We start from the raw sequence: 25,506 nt of genomic DNA on the forward strand, positions 1-25,506 counted from the left end.
GCGCTTGTCACAACACGGATGAAATAGAGAGTGGGTCAACAAAGATACTCGGACACGCCGCTCGTGGGATTTTATTCTCTTGAGTTTTTTTGGTCAACTTTTTTGTACAACCAGACAACACATAATGACGTCCCATGATTCACAGATACCTACGCGACAGCCCTGAGCTTCCTCCAGTGTCCGTCTCCATCCTGAACCTTCGCTGAGGGAACCGAGGCATTTAAGACACGTTTACCTTTAGGAGCGCATGATAATTAAAAATCTAATTTTAAAGCATCCCAGGGATTTAACAGACTTAAAGGCAATTCAGTCTGCAAGCATTTATTGAACAACTGTGCGCCAGACACTGATGTAGACACTGGGCATATAGTGGTCAACAAAATACAGTATCTTGTGGAGCTTCAAGTCGTATAAAATTCTCAACTAAGTAGAAAATAATAGTTTTGCTATGGTGGATATGATCTCTATTGTAATGCAGCACAGTACACTATAATTAGTATATCTTTTTGAAATAAAAAGCAATTCAGGGAGGTAGAGATAAGGATATCAATCGAATTAGTAACAATGGGGATGGAGATGCTGAATTAGAGAGAAAGGTACAAGGTAAAATAACTGAATTTCGTGACTGACTGCATGGGAGACGGGCAAAGTAAAAAATGGCCTCCTTAAATTGTTTTGCAAATTAGACTATAAACACTGATACAACTTACACAATATATTAGTTAGGGTATAGGTTCAGTAGCAGTAACAAATGGATATATTGTTGTTTGTGTGTGTGTTTTTCCTCTAACATTCTGCAATTGCTCAGTCCAGGCTGGACAGACAGCTCTGCTCCACACAATCTTCCAGGCAACTAGGTTCTACTCATTTTGTTGATTTACCACCGCTAGGGCGTTTTCCTGGTTTTTATGGTCAACATGAAGTCGCCACTCTGTTCTTGTTCCACCCTTGGGAAGAGGAAAAGAGCAGGTGGAGGGCAAGCAGTAGCACTTTAAATGGACCGAGTAGCTCCGGGCGAGGCTCAGCCGCGGAGGGCGGACCTGTGACCCAGGAATTGCCTTTGGATTCCGGTGGGGGCGGGGGCGGGGGCGGACTCCATCCCTGCAGAGGGCGTGCAGGAGGCAGCCCATCAATAATTCATGGCTGTTTCTCTCTCCCCCTCTCCCTTCCTTCCTCTGAAATCAATAAAAATATATATTTAAAAATGTACAAAGTAGAATTTGCACATACCATGTCTGCTCATATCCCAATTGCCAAAACCTAGTCCTGTGGCCACACCTAATTACGAGGGAATATGAGAAACATGGGCTCTAGCGGGGCTGGCAAAACTTGGACAGGGATGAGGGCTTTATTCATAAAAGGAAGAATGAGAGGATGGATCTGGGGAACAAGAGCAGCCTCGTCATGCCTCAGCCTCTCTAGGAGGTTAAGTACTCATGAGAACCCCTTTCCCACCAAATTTAACCCCTCTCCAGAGGAAACAACTCAAAGTCCCAACCAGACTCTGAATCCAGCAGTATGTTCAGGATCTCTAGCTGACTCTAAGGAAGGAAAAGGCGATACTAGGGAGGACAATAACTATGTTTCAAACACAGATTTGCCGTCCTCCCTCTACCTTCCGCACTAAGCAGATACATTGTTTTGCTTTGGCATAACAAGGCATAGCCACAACTTTCAGCATGCAAAACTTGGGTCCCCACTGCAGTAAAATGAGTCATAAAAATAATGCAATTTGCATCAGCTATAACTGCTCTCATGTAGATCGAATATAATTTTATAAGGGAGTACAAACAAGAGGATAAAACAATGATGATACTTGAAGAAAACCACCTAAATATCTGTTCCTGTATATAAAGTTGATTTAAGATATGACCTCAGCCCTAGCCAGTCTGGCTCAGCAGACTGAAGGGCCCCAGGTTCAATTTCAGCCAAGCATGTACCTTGATTACAGGCTTGATCCCTGGCCCTGGTCAGGGTGTGTGCAGGAGACAACCAATCAGTGTCTCTCTCTCACATTGATTTTTTTTTTTTTCTCTCTCTCCCCCCCTTCCTCTCTCTCTGAAAAGCAATGGAAAAATATCCTCAGGTGAGGATTTTTAAAAAAAAAGAAATAACATCAACAAACATATTTTATCTGGTAGGTAGTTCATATAATAAAGGATTATAAAAACAGATTAGGCCCTGACCAGGTGGCTCGGTTGGAGCATCATCCCATACACCACAAGGTTGTGGGTTCGATTTTCAATCAGAGCACATACCTAGGTGTTAGGTACAATCTCGTTGGGGCGTGTACAGGAGGTAACTGATCAATATTTATCTCACACTGATGTTTCTCTATCTCTCCCCCTTCCACTCCTTCTAAAAGCAATAAAAAGATTTTTTTAAAAAACAGATTAGCCAACAAATTCACATTTTAAAAACTATAAACTCGGGGAGGGGAGTGGGGTGGGGTGGAATAAGTCAATGGGGAGAAAAAGGGACATTTGTAATATTTTGAACAATAAAAACAAACTACAAACTCAAATGATACTAAATGCAGAGATTAATAATTGAAAAGGTTTAAATCTGTACTGAGCTAAAGGAAGCCTTTAACATGGAATATTTACGGTACTTATGTTGCACAAAATGAAGACATTTTACTGGGTTATACTCTGTTCAGTTTGCCTTAACCTAACCAGGTATTATTAGTTATATACATTTTTTAATTCCATAGCATCAAATTTTTAATCATAAATTTTCTGAGAAAAAAAAGATTAAACTTGAATAAAAATATCAACATACTTAAGTGGCTTAAAAGTCAGCTTTCCACACATAATTGGAAGATTTTAATTTTAAGTTTTTTTATTATCCCCAAATGTTACACTAGATAAAATGATTGGGAAAATACAAATAGATTCATTAAAAACACAGGCTGATTATTCATATCTACTACATTCAAAAGTATGCAAAACAATTTATATTGCAAAGCTGTAATTCCTTTTCCTAACAAAGCATTATTTTATAAAATTGTAGTGTTGTATTCATTTGATTTTAATACAAAATACTTATATATACAATACAATATAAAAGTAAACTGGTACAGTGCCTTCCACAAAGGGATATATTAAGGCGCTTTACAAATATTACCAATATGTTGACCCAAATTACTTTCTGTTTTAGATTAAAACAAACAGGCTATTGTTTCACTTTAAATACCAAAGGGATTTTTATTTTTGTTTATTAAAGAAAATTTCTAAAGTACCTTAGGTAACAGCAGCAGCAATATCTAAAAATCCTCCCACTGTATTTTCTAATTTCTAACATATTAAGTCAGAATAAAACATTTCCACTCACAGTTTTGCACTTGCAACAGCAGAAGGTAATCACTTTTTTAAAAAGTCATTCTCAAAGTGACTTCTTAGTCATACATTCTATAGTTTCTATTACAAATAAGGTAGAAAAGATACAGCAATAGGGCCTGCCTTAGGGTGTCACTGAACAATACACAACAGTATCTACAATTACATAATTATAGAACACATTTTATAAATACTATTGATATGCATAAAAGGGGTAAGTATAACAAAGACAGTTTTTAATGAGTGGAAAAATTTTAAAACAGAAAGCATGTGTAACCAATGTTTTCACTCCATTTCAATGGAAAGCATATAGATTCCTGATACTGTTCTTATCTTTTTGGTCAGGAAGCACCAGGTTCTATACTGGAAGAACTGGATATAGTTTGGGAATAAGACAGCTAATAAGTATATCCAAACTATTAAACCTACAGATTGTAGAGGCTTGTACAGCTTCAGATAAATACAAAAAGTTCATACTGTCAGGAAATTTCAAAAAACAAAATTTGTAGTGTCTGTTACACTTAAGAAATAAGGGCAGCACAGACTTTGTAGGGAGGGAGGGGGAGAAGACAGCACCTTAGTTTTCCTACAACATAAATGTAACAAAGTTGGTTTTGTACTATACTGCACCATAGTGCAGAGAAGTAAAACAACTAAATGGAAATTTAAATGTGACCGAGAAAGCCCAAGAGCAAGAGAGATGTCTTAAAAAAATTTGAGTACTGAGCTAAAAATTCTTGAACAAATTTGTTTTGCATAGAATTTTATAGAACTAATCAAATGTTCCATGAAGTGAAGACTGCCATCTCATAGTGCATTTTCTTACAATTCTCTGATTAGAAGTCCTTCAGAAATATTTCTTTATCAAGCCTGTCGAGCCAACCATGTCAATGCCTTCAAAAGGGTGTGTTTAAAATGTCTTAGTGCTGTACCAGCAAGAGAGGCATTGATAGGGATATCTTATCACACAGTACAGAAGACCCTTTCCATCATAAATTATCAGTGTTTATACAAGATGTGCTAATCTGAACATTAATCAGTAAGTTTAAAGCAAAGTTCTTAGTTTAATATATCAGTGTTCTTATAGGACAGAGGTCCTTAACCAAGAGTTTATGATAAGTTTCAATATATCCAGAATCCCTAAAATTGCACATATTTTATGTGTTGTTGTCCATTTTTCTCGGAAGAGGGTGTACAGCTTTCATCAGATTTTCAAAAGGAACAATGATCCCCCCAAACTCCCCCACCCCCATTACAGTGTGTTGTGCAGTGGTTTACAAGCTGAGCTCTGAGAGGGCCATCTACAGAAAGGTGAGAACTGTAAGCTAATAAATTTTTTTGCCCTCCCCAATTCAACTGGAACAGCTTTGACTTAATTTTTACTTACGTATATGATTTCCATTAGCTTTCACATAAAAAAAACAAAGTTTGAAAATAACTAAAATTATGCCTCGTATCCACAAATTATTTTGATAGAATTCCTTATCAGTGGAGCTTCAGAAAAAGAAACTACAAATTTTACTAATATAAGACTGGAGCCCTTTTCCCCATCCTAAAAGAGAAACTAAATGTATTTTGGTGTGAGACCACAAGTCTTGAAACAGAAGCCTATATAAATGTTGAACAGCATATTTAACCTTAAAATAAGTTAGGAGGACTTGAATTTTGACTAGGACCACTACGTACCACTATGTAACTTTCCCTAATTACTAATGGCCACGTGAATTAAGAGTTAAATAATAATTTTTTCATCAATCTGCCCATAGGTAAAATATTGCCAAATAGTCAATTTTCCTTTGCCAATAAACAACCCATGTATGCAGCACTATTCTGAAAGAGGAAACTTGTAACATTACTGATGACATAATCAAAACTGTCACAATATAGAAAAAGTACTATTCAAGTGCATATCCATAATTTCTAATAAAACTTTCATATGAAACTGAAAACCACCTCTGCTTAGGATGGTGGAAATCATTTTTTAAATTTCAAAGTAAAAATATGGAAAATCTTAGCTTTTAGTGTAAGAAATTTTGATTCATGGCAGCTTTGTTCCCCTTTAAAACTGGAAGAGCACAAACAGCAAATGGTGGAATTTTTAGTAAGTAGATGAAAATACACATGTAGTCTAATAAGATGAAAAGAACAGCCTTCATGTTTGCTGTAAATCTGTATCCATAAATATAGTCAGGCTTCTTTTTCAGCAAGGTATTGATGTGTTTTCCAAAATAACTATGGACAGATGACAGAAGAATATGCTCCTGTTAGAGGTTTTAAATTCAAAAGCAAACTAATTTCTGGATATAAAGAAGAAAGGAGACCTAAAAAGTCTTCTCAGAGTAGCAATCTAAGATCTACAGGAATCTCCAAAATAAGTATCAAGGAAAAAATTTCAAGGACTGCTATTATGTGAAATAACCTTGACTATAATCATGTATAACACATCAACCCAAATAATAAAAATTTCATATAATGCAAAAACAAAAAACAAAAACAAAACAAAACCCCCACCTGGAAGCAGCATTAAAAATACCAATATGGAAAGAAAAACGGTAGTGCTTTGCTTCTTTTAATGCCAGTAATTCTTGAGCAACAAACGCTATATTGAATATTCCACAGCAGGAAATAAATGTTTACCTATTTTTCCCTTCTGATGAGCATCCTGTTTCAACCCTATCACCCTGTATTTCTTAGTTCTAAGACATGAATTACACTAATTATCGTTAGCTGAGAACACTCACCACCATGATGGCTTAATTTCTATAGCTTATTTTGTACCAAAAACAAGGTTTATGAGCGGGGGGGGGGGGGGGGGGAGCCCTGTAATGTGGGGTATATTTCATATTTGGTTACAGCAAAATAAAACTGTCTTTCAAAAACATTTCAAAAACTCTTGTCTTTTAAAATTATTTAGTATATGTACAAATAGATTAACCAGGCTTCTCCTTTTAAACAAAGCATGCTATTTCTTTATTTTCAGTACTTTAAGTACCAAGAACTGACTAAAATATTCAGTTCATAATTTAATTTATAACATTTTTTTTCTAAATTACTGATTATAAAGGCTGGAATAAATTAACATTTTAAAAGGATTTCCCATAATTTAGGATCATAAAATATTGTGCACAGAGCACAAACACACCAACAAGCTCTGTCACATTTGCATAATTTTATTCTCAGAGCCTCAAAACCCCCTGCATTTCAGGCCTTTTTGCAAATCCTCATTACAATTATTTCCCAGTGTATTAAACATACACTAGATCACGATTTTTGATCTCTGAGCCTGTGTGCTGATCATCTTCATCTGACTGTTGCTCTGAGCCTGGCGAATTAATATATTCATATTCAATAGGCTTTGGATAATTATATGGGTAGCCATTGTCATCAAAAAACCTCCTAAAGGTAAATTCATAGAAAGCATGTTCAGGGTGCTTTCCATTTTTATACCATCCACTGAGAGTGTCATTTACACTTTCTTCCTCATTATCGTCACTCCATAACTTATCAGGATCAACAGGATCAAAATTTGATGTATCTGTTGGGTGTGTGATTTTAGGAATGTATGAAGCAGGTTGCTGTCTCAGGTCACTGGAGAAATCAATTGTTTTAAAAAATGGATGAGCTTTTATTTCATCAGCACCATTCTTGCCTAAACGATCTTCTGGCCCTCGGCAAAGTTTAATTATAAGATCAGAGGCTTCAGGACTCAGCTTAGCTTGCGGTGGAATATGAAGAGCTGTTTGCCAGTTGATAACCTTAAACAAAATTTTTAAAAATTAGGAGGGAAAAGATAAATAAGAAGGTGAAAATTTTCTCCAAGTTCTATACCAAAAAGTCTTACCAAACTATTTGTAAAACTTTAAAATAAACTGCATGGTATTTTACCTTCCTTACCTTTAATAATGAATCACTGGTGGGAAATATACCTTTCTTCCCATCCCCTCCTCTTCAGCCAACTTATACTAATACTAGAGAAGACTCACTGTAAGTTTTCAGGACTGTTTCTAGAAATAACTATTTCTACTATGCCTCCCCTGTTCTATGTATTTACTTGCACCATAATATCTCTAATATTTTGTGGTACCTATTTATGTCTGTGCTCTTCTACTACAGTATAAAATTCCACAGGGCTATAGAGCACGTTTTGTTTTTGTATTTTCTAGTGCTTGGCAAACCGCCTGGCACATAGTAGATATTCAGTAAATACTTATTATGGTTTTGAATAAACCAGAATGAGGAAGGCAGGGAGGAAAAGAGAGGGAGGGAGGGAAGAAGGGAAGGAAGATAGTAGACAGTCAATAAATATTTGTTAAATAAATGAACCCGATTCTTCTGTATTCATATAGGACATTATCAGCTACTGTAGAGGGAAGAAAAATAAACTCTCTCTTCTAGTACCTGTTCATCTTAAAGTTTTCTCCCAGGTTAGAAAAAGGAGATGCCTCAACTAAGAAAATGTCTTTGAATTTTCTGGAAAAAAATCATGATACAGTAGTAGTTATTTATGCCTGGCTCCATCATTTACTTCAAATAGGAGAAATAAATATATATAAGCAGCTGGACAAGTTCTTCACTTTAAAGTTACATTTAGGATTTTTTAGTTTAAGGTAAAAATAAAAAATAAAAGACTAGGCATAGCAAAACAAAAAGATTTAGTTAATTCAAAGACTGGTCAATAGAAATTAATGTAAACTGAAGCATAGAGAGAAAAAATGGAATAAAAAAATAAAAGCATGAGACATGTAAGACAATACCAAATGTCTCCCATATGTATGTATACTAAACTAATTAGTGGCCCAGGAGAGACAGAAACAGAAGAAATCTTTGAGTAATAACAGGGAACTTCCCAAACTTGATGAAGGTCATCAACCTACAATTCAGGAAGCTTTACAAACCTCAATCAAGATAAAATGAAAACTTCACATGGGCACATAATGGTGAAATTGCAGAAAACCAAACTTAAAGAAAAAATCCTAAAAGCAGCCAGACAGAGAGAGAGGTTCTAGCTCTGAGTAAAACGTAATAGGTATACTCCACCCTGTCTTTCCTACTGAATGCAGCTGTACACTTGGGCAGAATGCATGCACAGCTACTTGAGGACCCTGATAAGTAAAGTGTAACAGGCAGACTGAGGAAGAAGATAAGAATTTGAAGCACCAATGAAATGGTGGTGAGTTTACCATTTTTTCCATCTAGAATCCCCTCATCTAGACTCAAGGTAGCCCAAACCCTGAAGATGTTTAGTTCAGAGTGAGCTCTAGGAAAAGTCCTTCTGGTTCAGGCTCAGGGATTGGGAAAGGGTTTCCTGGCCACAACAGAGGTACAATAAGGGCAACCTGAAACTCTGAAAGGGAACCTTCCCCTTAAATTAGAAATTAAAGCATGTAGTCCCAAGAGAATAGACTGAATCCCTGTCACTTTTTCTGTGTGCTCTCGCTACCTTGTCCTGGATGCAGTCATGAGATGTGTGTGGCAGAGTAGGATAAATAAAGCCTAATTTTCTAGTCAAGAAACTAAAAAGGGAACCGCCGAAGGAACTGAAAATACCAGGGACATGGCAGAGGAGGAGGAGATTGTAAAGTTATTTACAAACTGCTGGGCTCACCCCCTAAACTGTACCTGTGTGGATCTAATCCTATAGAACACATCAAAGACTTTGAGACCTGAACTAAGAAGACCACAGCCAGGGAGAGATCTTCTTAGCAATGTCAAGGCTTTGATAATGAAGCTGACATTGAAGTCACAAGCCACAGAAGGCTAGTTAGAGCTTCTAGACTGAATCCAACCAGGTTTAATGCCAAAACAATATGAACATTCTCTGTAACATTGACACAAAACCCAGAATCTCATAACATAATATTCAAAATGTCCAGGACATAAACCAAAGTTATTTGGCATTATAAGAAAAACAAAAATTTCAACCCACATAATAAAAGAAAATCAACAGATATCAGTGTTGAGATAAAGATTTTAGAATGACCTGACAAAAACTTTAAAGTAGCCATTATTAAACTGTTCTAAATAAGGATGAATACTCTTAGAATGAAATGAAGACAGAAAGTCTCAGCAAAGAAATTAAAGATATGAAGAGGCACTAAATGTAAATTTTAGAACTAAAGAGTACCATAACCAAAATAAAAACTCAATGGATGGGCTCATCGAATAGAGATGTCAGAGGAAAGTGAACATAAATACAGATGGATAGAATTATGCAACCTAAACAAAGAGAAAAAAGAGTTTAAAAATATAGCCCTCAGTAATCTGTGGGGCTATACCAAAAGGTCTAACACTGGTATCATGAGAGTTCCATGGAAAATAAGTGTGTGATGCAGAAAAGATCTGAAGAAATGATAGCTGAAAACTCCCCAAATTTGACAACAGATAAACCTATATATTCAAGCTCAGTGAATACCAATAGGATGAGCCCTAAGAAACCCATGCCTGGACATTCCACAATTACAACACTGAAAGCAACCAGTAAAAATGATGCATTTCTTAAGGGAACAATGATTTGAATGACTGTAGATTTCTCATCAGAAAGTATGGAGAACAAAAGGAAGTGGATATTTTAAAGTTGGGCTAGAACTGAAACCCAGAATTCCATTCCAATGCCTTTCATTGTCTTGACTGTGTCTTTGGCAGAATGAACAATTTTACTTTTGATGAAGTCCAATTTCTCAACTTGTTCTTTTACGGATCATGGTTTTGGTGTCATTTCTAAGAGCTCTTCACCTAACTTGAGGCCATAAAGATTTTCTGTTCTATTTTCATCTGAAAGTATTATAGCTTTGTTTTATTTCTAGATCTATGGTCCATTTTAAATTAATATTTATGTAAGGTGTGATGTTTAAAACGATGTTCAGTATTTTTTTGTATATGGCTAACCAATTTTTCCAACACTATTTATTGAGATAATATCCTTTCTCCATTTGCATCTTTGTTAAAGATCAAATGGCCGTATTTGTGTGGTCCCATTCCTCCATTCTCTACCTGTTCCACTGATCTATGTGTGTACCCTTTTGCCAATATCATTCAGCTTGTATTACTATAACTTCACAGTAAGTCCTAAAATCAAGTAGTTGATTCCTCTTTGTTCTTCTTTTTAAAAACTGTTTTCTCTATCTCAGTTCCTTTGTCCACCCATATAAATTTTAGAATTGACTGATTTATATCTACAAAAATTCCTGCTAGCAATTTTTACTGAATTTGAGAAAAATATACAGATTTGGGGGGGAGCTGTCTTCTAATCCATCCACACAGTATGTATCTCTATTTCTTAAGATTTTTCCTTGGTTTCTTTCATCAATTTGTAACTTCAAGCACCCAGGTCTTGTTCACGTTCTATTAGATTTATACCTAAGTATTTCATTTTGGGGAAGCTATTGCAAATGGTGGTATTTTAAAATTTCAGTTTCTGGTTGTTCACTGCTTAAATACAGAAATACAATAGAGTTTTATGTATTACCCTTATATCCTACAATCTTGCTAAACTCATTAGTTCTATGGGTTTTTCCTATGATTCCCTGGGATTCTCTATATAGAAAATTTTGTCACCTGTTGAGTAGGAGAAGTTTTTATTTCTTTCTAATCTATAAGCCTTTTATTTCTTTTTTCTTTTTTTAAATATATCTTTATTGATTTCATAGAGAGGAAAGGAGAGGGAGAGAGAGAGATAGAAACATCAATGATAAGAGAATCACTGATTGGCTGCCTCCTGCATGCCCCTGACTGGGGATTGAGCCCACAACCCAGGCATGAGCCCTGACCAGGAATCAAACCCCGATCACCTGGATCCTGGGTCCACACTCAACCACTGAGCCATGCCTGGCTGGGCCCTTTTATTTCTTTTTGTTGCTGTATAGCATTGGCTAAGACTTCTAGAACTATGTTGAATAGGACTGGTGAGAACAGACATCCTTGCCTTTTTCTTGATCTTAGGGACAAAGCATTCCATTTTTCACACACATATACACACTTACTTATATATATACATATTAGAATGAAGGTGAAATAAAGACACTTTTAGACAAACAAACCTGACAGAATGCATTACCAACAGAACTGCACTAAAAGAAATTCTAAAGAAAATTAAGCCCGGTCGGGCGTGGCTCAGTGGTTGAGCATCAACCTAGGATCCAGAAGATAGGGGTTCGATTCCCGGTCAGGGCACATGCCCGGGTTGCAGGTTAGGCAGCCAATCAATGACTCTCTCATCACTGATGCTTCTATCTCTCTCTCCCCCCCTCCTTTCCTCTCTCTGAAATCAATAAAGATATGTTAAAAAAAAAAATTAATTAAAAAACCAATATATTAAATGCAATGACAGAAGTAGTTACAACTTGGGGAGGAGCATTATAGAACAGATGACATCTCAAGGCATTCTCAAAGAATGATCAGACACAAAAAAACCCCCCAAAAAATCCCCAAGATCAAGGGTTGACCAGGCTTCAGAAAGAGGGAAGGGTTGTGGAAGACAGAAGAGAAAGGACATTCCAAACAAAGGAAATGCTGTGAACAAAGGTACAGAGGACAAATTATTTGGACTTTAACCATGAACAAGGGAACCACTAAAGGGTTTTTAGTGTAATGGTTTATAGTAAAAATTTTAGGCATTTAAGTGCCAGAGGTAATTTCAAGTGCAGGTACAGTAGTCCCCTCTTATTCATGAGGGATATGTTCCAAGACCTCTCCAGTGGTGGCCTGAAACCACAGATAGTACTAAATCGCACATATACTATGTTTTTTCCTATATATATACATACCTTTTCACATAAAGGAAGCACTTTATGGTTCCTCTTTGGCATATCTGAATTGCCAGCATCACTACTCTTGCACTTGGGAGCCATTATTAGGTAAAATAAGGGCTATTTGCATACAAGCACTGAAATACAGCAGTGGCTCTGGTAACTGAACGGCTACCAAGTAAGTAACGGCGGTAGCATATACAGCGGTAATTCATGTCCCACACGGGACAGAACAGCACAGCACAAGATGTCATCATGCTTCTCAGAATGATGCACAATTTAAAACTTACCAGTTGTTTATTTCTGAAATTTTTCAATACATTCAGACTATGGTTGACCACAAGTAACTGAAACCGCAGAAAGTGAAACATCACATAAGGAGGGCCTATTGTATAGACATTTGTTTGTGGTTTGGAGTTAGAATGGGCATGGAAGGAAACAAAGCCAGGAGCCAACAGGTGATAAAGAGTAAACTGAAATCTTTAAAAAGTACTAAAGATTTCTATAGAATGAAGTATGAGTACTGCTTGTGAGTGAGGGAGAATGTAAGAGGAGTGTGATGAAGGGATGATGGAGATTAGAGAGTTGATGCATGGAATCTTACTGGGTTTCTATATCCTTACAAGGTCATTCATTCTTTAAAAAAAATGTGATTTAATTGATTTTAGAGAGAGAGGAAAGGAGAGAGAGGAAAGGGGGAGAGGGAGAGGAAAGAGAGAAAGAGGAGGAGGGGGAGAGGGAGGGAGGGAGATCAACTTGTTGTTCCTCTTATTTATGCAGTCATTGGTTGACTCTTGACAGGGGATCAAACCAACAACCTTGGCATATCGGGACAATGCTCTAACTGAGCTACCCAGCCAGGGCCAAGTTAATTCTTTAATTCCAGAATAAGATGCTCTATGTAAAGGGCTGATAAACATCTGTAATGTAAAGGATTTTGTGACAATTCTTTTGGTATAGATTTTATACCTTACCTTCATTTGTGTTTCTAATGGTGTTTGTGCCAAAAAAGGAGGTTGTCCCACCAACATTTCAAAAAGAATTACACCAACACTCCACCAGTCACATAACTGTGTATAGCCTAAAATAGGACACCAAAATGATAATTATTTATAAGCACTTTTAAAAAGTATCCAGAATTAATGCAATCATAATTAACATTAAAACACCAATTGATATTATAAAATTAACACTTTTATTATAAACCTGAAAAATAAGCTACATTCTAATGAAGTTTCAGCTGGAGAGCATTTATAAAACAAATGTTTTACCTGTTCGTAACAACACTTCAGGTGCAATGTAATTGGGAGTCCCAACCAAAGAATGTGCTTGACATCGCTGGTGCTGGCGTGCAGCTCTCCGTTCTAGTGGCTTCAGTCTATCTCCACATCGGCAGTTAGAGGGGTCACCCCATTCGTTACTGAAATCCATGCTATCTTGCCGTGGATGGTCACCTGTAAAGTAAAAATAAATAAATAAAAGCAACAAGAACAAGAGTTAACCTAGAGTGTTTAATTTTTGGACATCATGGTTTAGAGTTAACAATATTCTCCCCTATGACAAGCTAAGATACAATGTATACCAAATCACTGATGGTATTTATTAATGACTGGAGCCCTCAATCTGAGACATTAATAGAACAAGTTTTACACTAAGAAAAATTAGCCCAAGATTCAGTAATGTATTCAATGTTAAATGATGATTAAGTCAGGAGTAAGTAAGATTAATAATTTCTTATTCAGACTGCTTCCCATTACTACTCTGGACAAAGTTCCAAACAAATTAGATCAGTGTTTCATTCATTCAACAAGTGACAATTATAAATAAGAAAGATAGGATTGTTCTCTCAGGCAGCTTCTCTGTAGGAAAGAAACACAACAAACAAACAAATACATATGTACGAAACATAGTGATGCATCCCATGTTGAGAATCAACTGGGGTGACGTAACAAATTGAGGTAATGTTTAAAAAAAACCAAAAAACGGGAATCAACCACTTGAAAACTAGGGCAAGGCATTTTATACAGAAACAACAATAACAGAGAGAAGACCAGTGTGGTTAGAAAAGAGAATGGTAGGGCCCGGCCGAGCGTGGCTCAGCAGTTGAGTGTTGACCTAAGATCCAGGAGATCTGGGTTCGATTCCCGGTCAGGGCATAGGCCCGGCTGCAGGCTTGATCAATGGCCCTCTCATCATTGATGTTTCTCTCTCTCTCCCTCTCCTTTCCCCTCTCTGAAATCAATAAAGATATATTAAAAAAGAAAAGAGAACGGTAAGAAATGGAGTGGGAGCCAGTGCATAAAGATTTTGTAAGCAAAAGACATGGTTTACCTTTCGCTCCAAGTACGGGGGGGAAGACACTGGAGCGTTTGAAGCAAGAAAATGACAAGGTTTGATTTATGTTTAAACAGAGTATAAGGGAGAACAAGAGTGAAAAGAGACCAGTTAAGAGGCTATTACATTACAGTTAAGCTTGGACTATGATGGTAACAGTGGTGATGGAGAAAAGCAGACAGATTCAGGATATATTTACAGGTGGAGTAAGCAGGACTTATTGATGGACTAGATGTAGAGAGTATGGGAAAAAATAATCAAGGTAACTAGGTGGGTGATGGTGGCATCATTTACTAAACTGGGGAAGACTGGAGGGTGAACAAATATAGAGGGGGACAAATTAAGAGTTGTTTATTGGTAATGTTAAGTTTGAAAGGCCCATTAGAAATCCATGTGAGAGGGAGATGCCATTTCTGGAGAGATTTGGAAGTCACTGACATAGACATGGTATTTAAAGCCATGACCAGATGAAATCACCTAAAAAAATATATCTAAAATTAACCTAACTGTAATAATCATCTGGGATATTTGATTAAAATACAATTTCTACCCTCCAGTGAAGTTTTTCAACCAGTACACTGGAATAGAGTCTAAAATCACATTTTTAAGAAGAACCCCAAGCAATTCAGGTGAATCTGGAAAACATTATACTACAGTAAGCTGAACATTAAAGTAGGTTCAGGTGTCTCAGTTCTATCAATTTACTATCAGTCTACTCCTGTTTACAGATGGCTAATAATACTTACCTCAGAGGATTGCTGTAAGTATTAAATTAGAATATATGTAAAGCACCTAGTCATAGTAAGTATTCAACAAATGTCAGATCGACTTACACTTCCATTAGCGCTTGAAGGGATCTTGGTGAGGCACTGTGGTGTAGTAGAAATAACATGGCCCTGTAATCAGACAAACCTGGGTTCAAAGCCTAGCCCTTACACTTATTTTCTGTCTGACCTTGGGCAAGTTACTTCATCTATCTAAGCCTTCGTTTCTTTATTCTGCCTTGTAATGACGTTGCGAGGATTAAACAGAATTATGTACACAATGTATTTAAGATTAAATAATTTGTTGTATGGTCATATAATGGAATCCTAAATAACAGTGAAAATAAATGTTACATGCAGTTAACACAGATGAACCTCAAACATAAAAGTCAACATAGAAAAATACATATAGAATGACTACATTTAAATAAAGATTCCAGAGTAGGCAAAATGAAATAATATATTGTTTAGGGATATACACATATATAGTAAAAATATAAAGAAAAGTAAAAAGCTGATTACAAAGTTCTGAAATAATGGTTACCTCTGTGGAGGAAGGGGATTTTTAAGGGGTTTCAAAAGTACTGACAATCTAGTTCTTAAGCTGAATGGTGAGAATGGGGCTTCATTTAAAAATTACTTTTAAAATGTTATTTGTCTGACATATTTAAAAATAACAAAACACGGTTAACTCAAAAATGTTAATGATATTTAGAAATAATTGAATCTAACACTCTTTCATTTTATGAATCTAAATGTCTACAGGATTCACCCATGGTTATCCAACAGAGTCAAGATCTAACCCAGGACTTCTGGGTCCCATCCAGTGATAATATCATCTTACATTTTATTATGTCAATAACTCATATTAATATGTACAAATTTTATGATTTTACTCACCACTCTGGTAGTACTTAGAATCATGTGTCCATCTGAAGCCAGTGCAGAGGCCGAAGTCAGTCAATTTAATATGACCATCACGATCAATCAAAATGTTATCGGGTTTAATATCTCTATGAATAAAACCCATTTTATGAACACTTTCAACTGCACAGGTAAGTTCTGCTATGTAGAATCGTGCCAGATTTTCTGGAAAGATGCCCATTCTAATTAGTAGGCTCATCATATCACCTCCAGGAATATAGTCCATTACAAAGTATAAATTGTCTTTATCTTGGAATGAGTAATACAGACGAACTACCCATTCGTTGTCAGCTTCAGCCAGGATATCTCTCTCAGCTTTAACATGAGCAACCTGATTTCGAAGCAGAACATCTTTCTTTCGGAGAGTTTTTGTTGCATACAATGCCTTAGTATCTACTTTTCTTGCTAGACAGACTTCACCAAACGCTCCTATTCCTAGTGTCTTTATCTTCACAAACATAGACTTGTCCATTTTAGCCCTCTTAAGACGGATGTAATTAGACTCTTTTTGGCAAAGCATCTTTCTCATTTGGTCCTGGGCATCTTGAGATAATCCAACCTAGGCAAATAAGCTAAATGTTAAATGAAGAATTATTTTCTACACAAAATATTAAGAAATAGCTTGGAAAATTTCAGGCATATATTTAAAGGTTAAATGCATATAATTTTTAATAAAGCATGTTAGAAATCTAGAAGATATTTCAGAGAAAATTATCAAAAGTGCAGCTTAAGGGATAGTTAAGAGGATACAAGGTAAGTACATATGCGGATTCTGCTGTGGAAAGCATGATGATACCAACGATCAGCTTTCTACTCCTCTCTAATGCACTCAAAAAAATGTTCCCCATGTGCAATACCCAAACATCTGTTCACATGCATCCTCATCTATCCCTCCATGCATAATCATTCCAAATGATTAGACTGCCTTCACTATATGCTTCTCTTTGTACAGTACCTAGACCTCAAATACAGTGGTACCTCGGTTTTCCAATGTCTCTGTTGGCGAACATTTCGGTTTACAAATGTCTAAACCCGGAAGGAAATGCTCCTGCTTTTGAACACACCTTGGAAGTCGACCAAGCCACACAGCTTCCGCTGAGCACAAGATCCTGAGGCCTAGCTGTCGGCTGGTGATCCCTCGGTTTTCAAACATTTCAGAACTTGAATGGTCTTCCAGGAACGGACTCCAGTTGAAAACCAAGGTACCACTGTATTCTTCCTCCCATTTTACCCTTCATTAAAAGAAATTCTTTCACTCCAAGTTCATTTATTCTAAAAAATGTATGTATTAAGAACAGAAAAATATCTTCTCTAATCTAACTACTCATTAATAGCCTTACCTTTTATCTTTCTCAAGGCATTAGAATAAGGGTAGGACTCACAGCCATCACTAACACAAAGTAGGTTTCTCCTACTTTGTTTAAAAAGAAAAACTTGTGTGATTGCAAGGTATCTTTTAGATATTTTGGAACATTTCAAAGAATAGCGTGACTTATGAAGATAACAAAACACAGATAAAAACCAAAACCAACTTCTAACTAGACATAAAATACCTGGATTTAGAAGGAAGGAACATTTATTTTTGGCTAGCTAACAACTAATTAAAGGGTTAAAATAGAATGGGAATTTGATTTGAAAAATAAAGTCTAATTCTAGAATGCAAGACTAAATAAAATACAGCAACCTCATGCTTCTGTTAGGATGCGCATTTGCATGCAAAATCTTTTAAGAAGGGTGGCATGCCAGACTTAGTATAGAACTGTTTCTCTTAAAATCTTACTTGCCTACACAGTAATGGAGGCTACAGAAGTCAGCAAAGCTTCCAACACCATAAGAGTTTAAACCAGCTATTAGTGAAAGTGAAGAGGAAAAAGGAAAAATAAACTAAGAAAATACATACAGACAGACTTTAGTAAGAAATCATAAGAGCTAAAATATGGATAAATCATACAGATTACACGGTGTTTATCTAACAAAATTCAATTTATAGCAGGAATAACAACATGTGAAGTCAGATTTAGAGAAATAATTTTAAAAGAATGGTTTTCTTAAGTTGTGTGAAAAAATTTCATCACAAATTTAAGTCTCTTGAATTCTGAGCTATAGATATAAGATTAGGAGTCAAACCTTTGAACTTTAAACACATGATAATGATGATGATAACAGTACCACTGTATCTAGTGAACAGGCCTATATGGAATCATAACAGAGGTTAAATTTATTCTGATTTCCTTTTAAGTGGGCTTTGATCTAATAATTTCGGCACATTTTTCCAGGACATTATAAAGTAAGTTAGAGGGGTGAAGAACTGAAGGGAGATGTCTCTGACACTTTCAAACAAGACCAGCCTGATGAATAAGCCTACAAGCCCAAAATTACTGAGTAAAAATAAGTGTTTCATAAATGTACCAAGAGATGAGACCAGATAATTTTAGCATTTTAAAATATTGTAAGGTAACATGTAAAACCTAAAAATAACCCTTGTTCCAATTTCCATATAAAGGAATTATGTATACCTCAACTGTAAATTATGTTTTTCTTAATTTATTAGAAAGAATAAATTTTTTACAAGAATTCTGAGTAAATCTTGAAATACTAAAATAAAATGCTATCATCAAAATATTTTAATGTTTACCTATTTTTAAATAATTGATATATTTAGCTGCAAAAAGGAAGAAAAATACTGGACCACAATATTTTAACATAAACACCAAATAGATGATCAAGTATAAAAATGGACATTTTAAAAGGTTTTACCCGCATCATTTCATTCTCTAATTGTTTTTTACGATGTAGACGTTGCTGATGAGATTTGAGAACATTTTCTACATGTTGCTCCATAAAGAATTTAAATGCCTGAGGAGAATAACTTTGAATACGAGATTCCCTTCGCTCTTCATCTTTCTTGTTTTTCCTAACGGTGATGGGTGAAGTTGTAATCTGTTTCTTTTCTTTATCCCCACTCTCAACATTTTCAAAACTTTTTTCACCCTCATCTTCCTTGGGCATGCTCGGCTGATCCTCTTTGTTTTTACTGATTGATTCATATGGAGGAACAGATGGGTTTTGGTGCAGCAGATGTTTTGGATAAGGTGGTGGTGGACCTTGATAGTTTGGAGCTTCAGCAACAGGTGACATAACAGTTATATTTGAAGTGGTACCTTCAGAAAAAGGACTAGGTTGAACAGTTTGAATTGGCTGTGGTATCCAAGAAGGGTGAGTAGGTGCTAAAGCAGTCTGTAGTTCTGGTTTTAACACGCGTATGCTTTTCACGGGTTGTTGAATTGGAGCTGGTGTAATAGCAGTGACTGTTGTAGCTGAAGGCTGAGAATTAGCAGGATGACTTGTTCTATTTCCTAGTGGGTTATTAAAAGAATTTGACCTCACTGGTATGTTAGGTTGCCATGTAGGGATTTCATGCCCGGTGCTTGGGGACGACTGGGCTGGAGCTGAAGATGACTGAGGCCAAGTTGTTTGCAGTCCAGGAACACTAATGTTATAGAGTTCCATGTTATGACTATTTCTATTTGGCACCATCATAGATTGAGGAATATTTCCATTTGTATATGATGAAGGAGCAGCAGATCCCCCTGTTTGTAGAGCAGAAGGGCTTTGTCCATTAGCTGGGGTCAGAGGATACGGAGGGGGTGGCTGCCGATTCACTGCACCAGCAGGGACATTTTGGTGTATCATAAAATCAGTTTGACCACTACCATTCTGAATTCCAGGTCTCCCTGGTGGGAAGTTAAATTTGTTAGAATTCTGCATGATGATTGGTTGTCTGCCCACAGGAACAGAACTAAGCCCTCTCTGTCCTTGATTCGGAGGATTCATTGGGGACGTGTTCAGAGGTGGTGGATAGCCCTCCTGCCAGGCTCCAGATGGAACAGGAGAGATTCGGGACATGACGTAGTCCATATTCCCGGAATAGCGCTTTGTTTGAGAGTTTGGTTCCCATGAGGGGGGAGGTGGAGTTGTGCCCCTTGGAGGGGGAGTCTGGCCTCTTGTGGGGGGTGGAGGAGTGACACTCCTTACTTGAGGAGGTGGTGGAGGATTTACTCTCTGTCCATTGCTAGGGTGAGCCTGAGCAAATGCTGTTATACCAGATCCTGACAAAGGTTTTCCTACATCTATCTGCGAGTTGGGACTTTCAGAACGATAGGCTGTACTTTCTCCTAGTGGTGGGCCATGTCTCTGAGGAACTAAGGATTCTTTAGAACCTTTCCAGCTTTGTCTGCGGTTAACAGATTGTTGCACACTCCCTACAATCATAAAACAGAGAAAACACATTTTTAACTTCTTATTTTTGAAAAATTTAGTTTGGAATTCTGACACTACAAAATGGTAATTCTCTTTTAAGAATTATAAAAATCAAATTTCAGTAAGTGGTTTTATTTTACCTTTTTAAATTTTATTTTTGACTAGGTAATACATTCTCATAACTCAAAATTCAAAAGGTACAAAAGAATACCCACCTCTGTCCCTTAACCAACCAATTTCCTTCCTTGAAGGTAATAATCTCATCAGTAAAATATTTTAGGGATACACAAGTGAATAGTATACCTCCTATATGTATTATTATGCCCTGCTCTTTTCATTAAAAAACTGCAGATTCTGTATCAATATATAAAGTGATTCCTCACTTAAAAAAAAGTTATCATAGTTTTTCACTGTACAGATGTACCCAAATTTATTTAATCAGTTCACCTATTGATGAATATTGATTGTTTCTATTCTTTTGCTTTACAAAAAAAAAGCAATGAAAACATTTGTACAGATTTCATTTAATAAATTATTAGAAGTGGCATCAGTGAGCTAAATAGGTCCATTTGTAATTTTGTTAGATACAACAATTTTAAATACATTTCAACATGGCTTTAAAAAAAAAAAAGACAGCAGGGCATTATTAGCTGAACACTAAATAAGGTATGGATTTTATAGAATTTTTAATGGAATTTCCAAATAAATAAAATAGGCAAGAAAATATATGATACTTTTCAAAAAAATACTTAAAATAGTATGGCCACTTGGGAAAAGATATATAATACATTATATATATAAAATTTATTTGCATAAAAAACAATAATATAAATTAACACAATCCAGAAGGATTGAACATTTAAGTGTTAAAGATGAAACCTCCTAGGAAGAAACAAGTGATCACTGAATAATATTGGGATACCTCTTTGGAAGGTCTTCTCAAGTATGACAAAGGTAGAGAACATATAGTAAAATACTAATAGATCTAAACACATAAAACATTTATCACCATCAAAACAAAACAAACAGAAACACCCACAAATTTGAAAGGTCATCATCATCCTGGGAGAAAACATATCTAATAAGAGATATGAGAAAAAAGTAGTACATGCTCAGAATGTACAGTTTAACACTACATTTCACGTAGGCTGGCCAGCATCTTGGGTCTATGACTTCAAGGGAAGTCATCCCTCTGGGCAAGCTAGACAAATCCTTTGGCCACCTTCCTCAGAGAGTCAGCTGAGGCTAAATACACCATGTAACTCACGCAGCTTTCACAGCTAAAATGTAAGACACCTCAACCCTAGAGCAGAATGCCATCCCTGTTGTTCTGTGCATCCCATAAAGCTCTGTGTACTCCCACCTCCCAAACCCTGCCACAACTACCCTCTAGACATGCTCTGCTTTATAACCAGCAAATGCTCGTATATCACTAACCTCTGCTCCAAGCTTTCCCACCACCTCCTTACAGCTGGTAATCTTCTGCTGACAGCCCTTCGCAATTAAGGTTATTTTAAAAAATAAATTGGCTAAAATGTGGGATTTTACCTCTTTTCTCTACATTTATGCTTCCAGATCATCTGTTTCCTTCATACTCTTTTTAAAAAGCCAGCTCTTTGGAAATTCATATTATCTGGGAGGCTGCATTCATTTCTCTTACCTAGTGAACTCTTGCTTGCTTGCCCTCAATCACTCGTAACTTTGGTCTACCCTAAGCCTTGCCAACATTCTATAACTTCAACATCCACGTGGACAAACCATAACCTTCACCTCTCAGTTTTCCCATTCCACCTCAAATATCACTCCCAAGATCACATTTCTAATTTTGATAACATCCATATGTTTCTCTTTCAAAATCACTAATTTAAGGTTTATTCTCTCAAACAACTTCTCTTTCTCATGTTTATTCCTACTTCAAATGTTCTTCAACCTCAGCCAGACCTATCAACCCTCTACTTTATCAGTCCTCCTCTTCCTTTATGGCACACTTTAACCAATTTGAATCCATATTACATCACTTCTTTCCTCCCTCTGTATCCCCTTTCTCCTCTCCTCATTTCTCTTAATTCATTAAATGTTTATTAAGCACCTATATGCCAGGCACTGCCCTAAGCAATCCAAGTACATTGGTGAACTTATAAGATAACATCTCTGGCCCCATGGAAACTACTTTCTTGATGGAGAAGAATGACAATAAATAATTAAATAAATATACAAGGTAACATCCAGGCACAATTACTGCTATATGAAGGAAATGTAAACAGTGTCAAATGATAGTAGCAAGAGGATAGAAAGGGATGAGCCAGTGGTCAGAAAAGGCTTCACCAAGGACATGACATATGACCTAAGACTGAGCTCTGTGTTTTAAATTTGCTCCTGAGATGGGAGCTTGGTATTTCCAAGAACAAAAAGAAACACAGTATGGCTGGAGGGCAGTAAGTGAGGGGAATAGCGATACTAGATGAAGAGTAATGAAGCCATGGAGAGGAGGATGCAAGGAATGAGAAGCAACTAAAGGCAGAGAAATATGCTCTGATTAAGAATTTAAATTACCCTTTTGGCAATATTCTGAACTCTCTTTCTTACTTTGTATTTGCTTAGTAAAGCTCCAGTTACAGATGATTCCAGCTAGAGAAGATGATGCAAAGAGCAGACTGATTCTACCATAAATTCATGATCAGCATCATCAAATAAATGGCCTCAGCACTGCCAGAAAATCCTAGTGTTTCATTTGGTCTCCACCATGACTCCTGCCAGTCTCTTTAAATTGCCTGTCCCATTCCTCAGCCATCACTCTTAGCAGATGACTTGATTTTCTACTTCAGAGAAAACTGAAGGCACGGGAAAGGAATTCCCTTATCTTCCCTACATAACCTGGGCCCATTTGCTCCTTAGAGCAAAACGGTTGTTTCTCTTCCTATGTAAGACTAATAATCTCTCATCCCATGCTTTAGATCCTTTCTTCTCCTGGCTTCTCAAGAACCTTACTTGGCCCTTCTCTCTTGAATATTTAATTGCATCCTCTTAACTGGAGTCTTGTAATTATCTTTTAAATTTGCCAAAGTCTTTCCTATTAAAAATATTAATAATAACAAGGCTCTCCCTCCACTCCCATATAGACCACTTCCTCAAAGTGTTATTTGGTGCCAGTCCACAAACTGATATTGGTCCACAGGAGAAAAGTATGGAAGTGGAGAGTAAAAATTTAGAGACTTAAAGAAATTTGAGCCCAGCCGGGAGTGGCTCAGCGGTTGAGCGTCGACGTAGGATCCAGGAGATCGGGGTTCAGTTCCCAGTCAGAGCACAGGCCCGGGTCGTGGACTAGGCAGCCCATCAATGACTCTCTCATCATTGATGTTTCTATCTCTCTCTCTCTCTCTCCCCCTTCCTTTCCTCTCTCTGAAATCAATAAAGATATGTTAAAAAAAAAAAAAAAAAATTTGACAAAATAATTTAATGTCTATTAAAATGTGGTAATGAAATATTTGGACTTACATTTGGTATGTTGTTTAAATTTTTAACTTTTCTAGTAATTCATCAGTATTGTATTTTATAAAATTACTAATCTGTAATAAATTGGAAATTAACAGAAATAAAAAGATCTTCATCACATATGGGAAGCACTACTCTCACTAATGTCCTCACTCTACCCTCACAGAAAAACTTCTCAAAGAATTGTCTATACTTGAGTTCTTTACTTCATATCCATTTATCCTTAACTCACACCAATCTGAATTATACTCCTATGACTGAACAAAAACAAGTTATTCCATGTGTTATGGGTTGAACTGTGTCCCCCTAAAATTCAGTAAGTTCTAACTCCCAGTACCTCAGAATGTAACTGTATTTGAAGATAGGGCCTTTAAAGAAGTAATTAAGGTTAAATAAAGTCATAGAGTAAGCCTTAATCAAATATGACTGTGCTACTTATAAGAGGAATTCTGGACACAGAGAAAGGCACCAGGAACATGTGCATGCAGAGAAACAACCATGTGAAGAACCAGTGAGGGTGGTCTTCTGCAAGTCATAGAAAGAGAAACCAAACCTGCTGTCTCCTTGATCTCAGACTTCTGGCCTCCAGAATTGCGAGAGAATACATCTGTTACTTAGCCACCCAGTCTTTGGTATTTTGTTGTAACAGTCCTAGCAAACTAATGTACCATGTCACTAAAGCCAACAAGGTATTTTCTAGTTCTCCCTGAGGTCAGCCTCTCTTTCCCTCTGTTCCCTTCCCTTCTTTAACACTCTCATCCTTAGGCTTTCAAGACACTAGAGACCATATTGGTTTTTTAACTTCCTTTTTAGCTAACTTTTCTGTCTTCTTTGCAGGCTTATCCTCTCCTATCAGCTACAGAGCAATAAGCTTGGTTCCAGTCCATCTTGTCATTTTTGTCTGTTACCTCCTTTAGGTGACCTATTTCATATGCAAGGCTAACATAAGAACTGTGTATATACACCTCCACTTGGATAACTCAATGAGCCTAACTCAGACTCATCACCAGACTTATGCTCTTTCTCCACCAAATTCTGCTTTCTCTTAGTATCCTCTTTCATAAGGTGGTGTATCACCATCTGTTCTCTACACCAAAACCTGAGTCACCCCTCTCTAGTATCATCGCCCATATGTAATCTATTGCCAAGTCCTTGTCAATTTTACTCTTCCCATCTCTCTTAATTCATTCACTTTTCTCCACTGCCATTGTCCCCGTCCAGATTACCCTCATTGCCTGTGAACAGGACTATCTCTTATCAAGTCTATTCAGATAACATTCCTAGCCCTCTCCAATCTGTTCTTCATCCCCTGCAGCCATCTTTTAAAAACACAAACCTAATCTTGTCATCACTGCCTGAAATGTTTCCACAACTTCCTGCTGCTCTTAGGATAAAAATCAAAAGATAGTCAGGCATAGTCAAGTCCCATGTACTTCTCCAGTCATATCTCATATTTCTGTTTTCAGTGCACTAGCCACTTTCACTTCTTGGAATGTGGTATCAAACCTGCCAAAGAGGCAATGCATAAGGACACTCTTCCTCACTAAGCCCACCCCCTTGTCTTTCTTCAGGTAGCAGCTCTATTATTAGTTTCACAGGAAGGTTTTCTCTGATCTCCTTGATTAGGTCAAAAATCCCTCTATTATTTGA

At 36.7% G+C, this 25,506-nt stretch overlaps 1 protein-coding gene across 1 annotated transcript in view; it reads right to left on the reverse strand.

Annotated features, from left to right (window-relative positions):
* Positions 1 to 4,424: 4,424 nt before the first annotated feature.
* LATS1 (large tumor suppressor kinase 1) overlaps positions 4,425 to 25,506 on the reverse strand; it is a 29,327-nt gene continuing 8,245 nt past the window's right edge. Inside the window, exons 4-8 of the mRNA XM_087817683.1 lie at positions 18,862 to 20,366; positions 16,081 to 16,663; positions 13,354 to 13,536; positions 13,057 to 13,163; positions 4,425 to 7,093 (exon numbers count right to left, since the gene is read on the reverse strand). Of these exons, the coding sequence (XP_087673809.1) occupies positions 6,584 to 7,093; positions 13,057 to 13,163; positions 13,354 to 13,536; positions 16,081 to 16,663; positions 18,862 to 20,366 (2,888 nt within the window). The 3' untranslated portion in view covers positions 4,425 to 6,583. The remainder of the gene's footprint in view (positions 7,094 to 13,056; positions 13,164 to 13,353; positions 13,537 to 16,080; positions 16,664 to 18,861; positions 20,367 to 25,506) is intronic.

This window comes from Miniopterus natalensis, chromosome 5, assembly GCF_054644295.1.
Source record: "Miniopterus natalensis isolate mMinNat1 chromosome 5, mMinNat1.hap1, whole genome shotgun sequence".
In the NCBI taxonomy this organism is placed as follows: domain Eukaryota; kingdom Metazoa; phylum Chordata; class Mammalia; order Chiroptera; family Miniopteridae; genus Miniopterus; species Miniopterus natalensis.